The 4,956-nt window shown below is 40.8% G+C and overlaps 1 protein-coding gene across 1 annotated transcript in view; it reads left to right on the top strand.

The window, feature by feature from the left end:
- The window catches only part of LOC118429407 (MAM and LDL-receptor class A domain-containing protein 1-like), a 7,312-nt gene extending 2,663 nt beyond the window's left edge, over positions 1-4,649 (top strand). The window contains exons 4-9 of the mRNA XM_035839888.1: positions 2,188-2,295; positions 2,646-2,948; positions 3,174-3,278; positions 3,403-3,564; positions 3,803-3,989; positions 4,631-4,649. Coding sequence (XP_035695781.1) covers positions 2,188-2,295; positions 2,646-2,948; positions 3,174-3,278; positions 3,403-3,564; positions 3,803-3,989; positions 4,631-4,649 — 884 coding nt within the window. The remainder of the gene's footprint in view (positions 1-2,187; positions 2,296-2,645; positions 2,949-3,173; positions 3,279-3,402; positions 3,565-3,802; positions 3,990-4,630) is intronic.
- Positions 4,650-4,956: the final 307 nt, after the last annotated feature.

Here is a 4,956-nt window from a genome sequence, read left to right as displayed (position 1 = left end):
GAGCGTTCCATGTAGCAAAATACACCAAATTGCCACACAGCTAATGTCCGTGTTGAGGAGTTTCTTTGGTGGTTTTAGTATAATCAACTGTCCTAAATAGCGTTCTGAGTCCTTTCTTGTTGTCTGGGGTTAAAGACCCCTTGACCCGACCTCACAACAGGTGAGAGTGACTGGAAAAAACTTCGAGATACAGGGCTGAAATGGTTTTGTAGTTTAGTCCTACTGTGTTGTACAGGATAGCGTTTGTGGCACCAGCCTGCTCTTTGAGCCATGACTTAACTGAGGTTCCTCCATGACGGAAAAGCGTATTTTATGTAGATCCTGAGTTTCTACTCGTTTTCTTTTTATTTGTGGCCGATTTCAGTGAAAGGTTCATTGAATTGGTGTTTGAGGATTTCATTGATTAGATTCTGGTGTTGTTTCTCGTTGGTAGCTATCAAGCAGATGTCGTCCTCGAAAGGCAGTGTGATGTAGTGTTGTCCATTAAAGTTGCAGCTATGGTGTTGTTCTACAGTCTGTATCAAGGGTTGGAACACATCAAAAATGAATATATGGATATGTTTGCCTCAACTTTATCAAAGAAAGTTTTATAATGGAAGTACTAAATATCGTCTTGTAGTGTTTAAAGATATATTGCATTGCTAAACATAACAAAAGAACTTACACTGTCCCATAGGTAAATCTATGGCTTTAAGTATTTATTGCAATTATCATGATTACGGCAAAGGTTGTTCTGTATATCATAACGTGTTTTCACTTAAATTTTGTGAGCTCCGGGTTATTCTGTTTATTTCTTCAATCTGCAGGGTTCTATATGTACACGGATGCTAGGTCTGGTTCATATCGTGACACTGCCAATCTGAGGTTGCCGTATATTCGCTCTGACGGTCAGCACTGCCTGCAGTGGTACTACCACATGTATGGGTGGAGTATGGGAACACTGAACGTCTATGTCATCCAACCTGAGTATCCAGACATGAGAGTATGGTCAAAGTCAGGAAACCAAGGAAGTCGATGGCTGTTCGCTTTGACTCCAATTTCATCCAATGCTAGTTCATTTCAGGTAAGGAGCAAGATGAATACTGTGTATGGTCTATCGCTTTGCAAGTCAAACATGTGTCTAAAGTGCACACAAAGCAACAGTTCAAATACTATTCAAATTGCATACATATTAGGTTGAAATATAGCTCTACTTTATTCCTCTACGTAAATGAGTGTAGAAATGCTATGAAAATTTAGGTTTGGAAGTTGTTTTTCTCTTTCTGGTTATTGACTTCTCTCACTGCTAGCATGTGTGAGTATTTAACAAAATGATAAGAATTGAAGAAAGACATTATAGTTATTGATATATGCAAAATTTCAATATCATCCTGCAGATTCGGTTTGAAGGCGTAAGACGAAGTTACATCTACAGTGACATGGCAGTCGATGACGTCGTTGTAACACCAGGCCCCTGCCGTAAGAACTGTGTTATATTGGCAAAAGTCTAGTACGAGGGGCGTTCAATAAGTAATGCCCCTGACCCTCTGATATGCCCCTGATGATATCTCTATGGGTTATGTTGCAAAACACAGCTCTGAACTAATTGTGGTTTTTGATTTACTGGTGTTTGAACTGAGTCAGGTGTGAAATGGGCCTGGTGTGAAATGGAGCCAGTTGAGTGTCGCGCAGTGATCCGGTTTTTGTTTTTGGAAGGACGCATACCAAAGGAGACTTTTGATGAAATGAAAGAAACTTATGGTGATGATGCCCCATCATATGACCTTGTAAAACGCTGGCATCCTGAATTCAAACATGGCCGGAAGTCTGTGGAAACAGCTCCCAGACCTGGTCGTTCCTCTTCTGCCATTGATGAGGCATCTGTTGGAGGACCAACCTGGGGTGTCCTACAAAAACGGTGTCCAGAGCTGCATCAAACAATGGGAGAAATTCATAACTCTGGGTGGTTTCTATGAAGAGAAAGACTAATAATCGTGCCAAGTTTCATTAATCTCCTTCTATGGAAAATGGGTCAGGGGCATTACTTACTGAACACCCCTCGTAGCTAGGTTACAATACAAATACGTGAGGCAGTATTCATTTAGCAGCATCATTTTCTACTGTTTGTCCGGCTACCATTGCATTGGCTAAAACTTCGTTGAAAATGTACATTATACCTTTTAAGTGCTGATTTTACTTTACACGCAGCCTGTCGACCTGACGAGTTCCGGTGCAACAATTCGCAGTGTGTACCACTCTCATCGAGGTGCAATGACCACCCTGACTGTTTGGATTGGAGCGACGAGGAAAATTGCAGTAAGATTATGCAATGGGGTATCATTTCAGATACCACCGTTTTGTTGTGCTTCGATAAATGAAAAGTTTTATTACCCAAGTATTTCCACAGCATAAACGGTTCATACATAGTATTAACCATCTGCGTTTTGTGGAATCTGGGCCAAAATAGATGATACGATAGTTTAGAACGTGTAATAAGTTGTATTCATTAGTTAGGATGTTTTTGTCTTCTGCTCCCCATATTCGTTAAAAAAGTGAGGAAATTATATTCCTCCTTTGCCGCTTGTCTTTGTATAATTGCCCTAATTATCTTATTGCAATATAACATTAATGATGTCCTTAAGCTGCTTGTCTATTTTTTTCCACAGCAACCGACTTTATTACATGGGAGCCGTTCAACTTTACCTACGACAACAATTGCACCAGCTGTGACGGCGAGCGTTTTGTAAGGCCAACCAGCTACACCTACGAGGGTCGGACCCTCTATGTCGGTGTTGTGTTGTGCTCGCCTACTCAGTACAAGATATTTCTGAGCGACAGCATCAACGGAACGTTCCGGAATATTGGCGACCGTGCAGGACACGGTCAAGACCATTGTGAGCTTGTTGGAGCTTCATCAGATCCTCCTTCATCGTCACTCGATCCAGATTATCGTACCTGCAGTGGAGTTGGTAAGCACATAACTGTTGAACGAGCTTTGACGTTGTGGCAAGCTTTGAAGTATCGATCTAGAACATATTTCTAACATCACCTCTCACCGTATCATAGCATTTTTTTAGAAATTACGAAATAACTCAAAGCCCCTATGTTTCACTCTTAAACTAGCTAACATGCATTAAGTAAAACGCATTATTTCTTGGTCATTCCCAGCAATGAATTTCTTACATTTGTGATAGGTTATTGGCGCTATTCTCGCCGAAGCCGTTTTCACTTTGGAGCTATCGGTGGATACCCCAGACAGTACGGACGCTGGTACAGGTGTGGCGTTACCATCCCTGAAGGTGAGGCATTTCTTAAATTGATAGTACCGTTAAAGCCTAAATCATTAATGTAAGAAACATCTGGTATCATTATCTGTAGGAAATTGTTCTGATTTTACTATTGTTTGTCTTAATTCAATTGAAGGCCGATACGAGGGCGATTTCAACTGTGACTTCGGTACAGATCAGTGTAACGCCGTAGTAACTTCTACAGAAGGAATTTTCGGCAGAAGTTTTCGGTGGATTCGACACTCTGGTAGTACGCCGTCCTCGTCAACAGGACCATCTACTGATGCGGATGGATCCGGTTTGTTTTGTTTTTGACTTTTGCATCAAATTTCGTGATCCGTGAAATCCAGTACTTAGTCACCAAGATTTAAGATCTTTTGAAACACGACTAATCAACTTATAGATCAAACATCTATGCGTTAAGGAGGCGAGCTATTAAAGCTACCATAGGATTACCCCATCGTGGTCGGTTTTGACATCTGCTACAGTAACGTCAAGATTTTATTTTACTTTGTTAATGTGACTTCACTCGGCAGGTTTTTATATCTACACGGATGCACGTTATCCCTATTCTAATGCGACTGCCAATCTGACGTTGCCTATCATTCGCTCTGGGGGTCAGCACTGCCTGCGGTGGATCTACCACATGTATGGATCGGACATGGGGACACTGAAAGTCTATGTCATCCAACCTGAGTATCCTGACATGTTAGTGTCAAAAAGGTCTGGAAATCAAGGAAACCAGTGGCTGCTAGCTTCAATCCCTATTTTCATTAATGCTAGCCTATTTCAGGTAAGTCACAATATGTAATTATTGTTAAAACCCTTAAACTCCCAGTGTTTGAGCCCTTTAAAATGTTATCAGTGCCAAAAAGAAACCCCCGGACAAGGCCAAAGCCCCTATCTTCCGAGGTTCGTGCGCTACACGCGCGCAAATCTGCTATTTCGGGGGAATACGCTATCCCGGATACATCCAGTCACGGCACACAGGGCATGCATATGTGTGTTGGATATATCATGGCTTGACAGTTGAAGGGTTAAAGACAACTATATAGAATGGTCATTTTAATTTAACAGCACGGATTCTGGATGAATTGACTCATATTCATTTGATTATATTTACTGTTTCACGTCGTCCTTTGACGTATGTGGCATGCAATTCTTTCACTACATACACATTCAATTATTGTTAAGATTCAACCAATGATACTTACACTGATAAAGATCATATACTGATACATGCATGCCTTATAACTGGTTTCTTTATTTCTTTATTTCTTTATTTGAATTTACCACATGCAAAAAGAAGTGGAAGGGAGGACAAAACAGGTGTAAGAAATACTACTAACTATTGTGATTTGCAGGTTCGCTTTGAAGGCGTAAGAGGAACTAGCTTTAGAAGTGACATGGCGATTGATGGTATCAACATACAGTCTGGTCCCTGCTGTAAGATCTTTACATTTATTTACAAAATAAATTTCCTAGACTTATTCAGCACTTGTTCTTATTTGCACTTGCCACGAGATGCACTAAAGGAATAGTCGAGATTTGATTTATTAGAATTGCATACAGTACAATACGAGTGGGTCACAGGCAGCGGTATGCAATTGATTTACGTTTGCAATTGTCAGGTGCGACAGGCTGTTAACATTATATTGCTTGCAACGTACCCTGTACATGTCGCTAATAG

The sequence above is a fragment of the Branchiostoma floridae genome, chromosome 13 (assembly GCF_000003815.2).
Source record: "Branchiostoma floridae strain S238N-H82 chromosome 13, Bfl_VNyyK, whole genome shotgun sequence".
NCBI classification, from domain to species: Eukaryota; Metazoa; Chordata; class Leptocardii; order Amphioxiformes; family Branchiostomatidae; genus Branchiostoma; species Branchiostoma floridae.
Note: the sequence above shows the minus strand (reverse complement) of the source record. Positions and strands in the feature narration are given on the sequence as shown.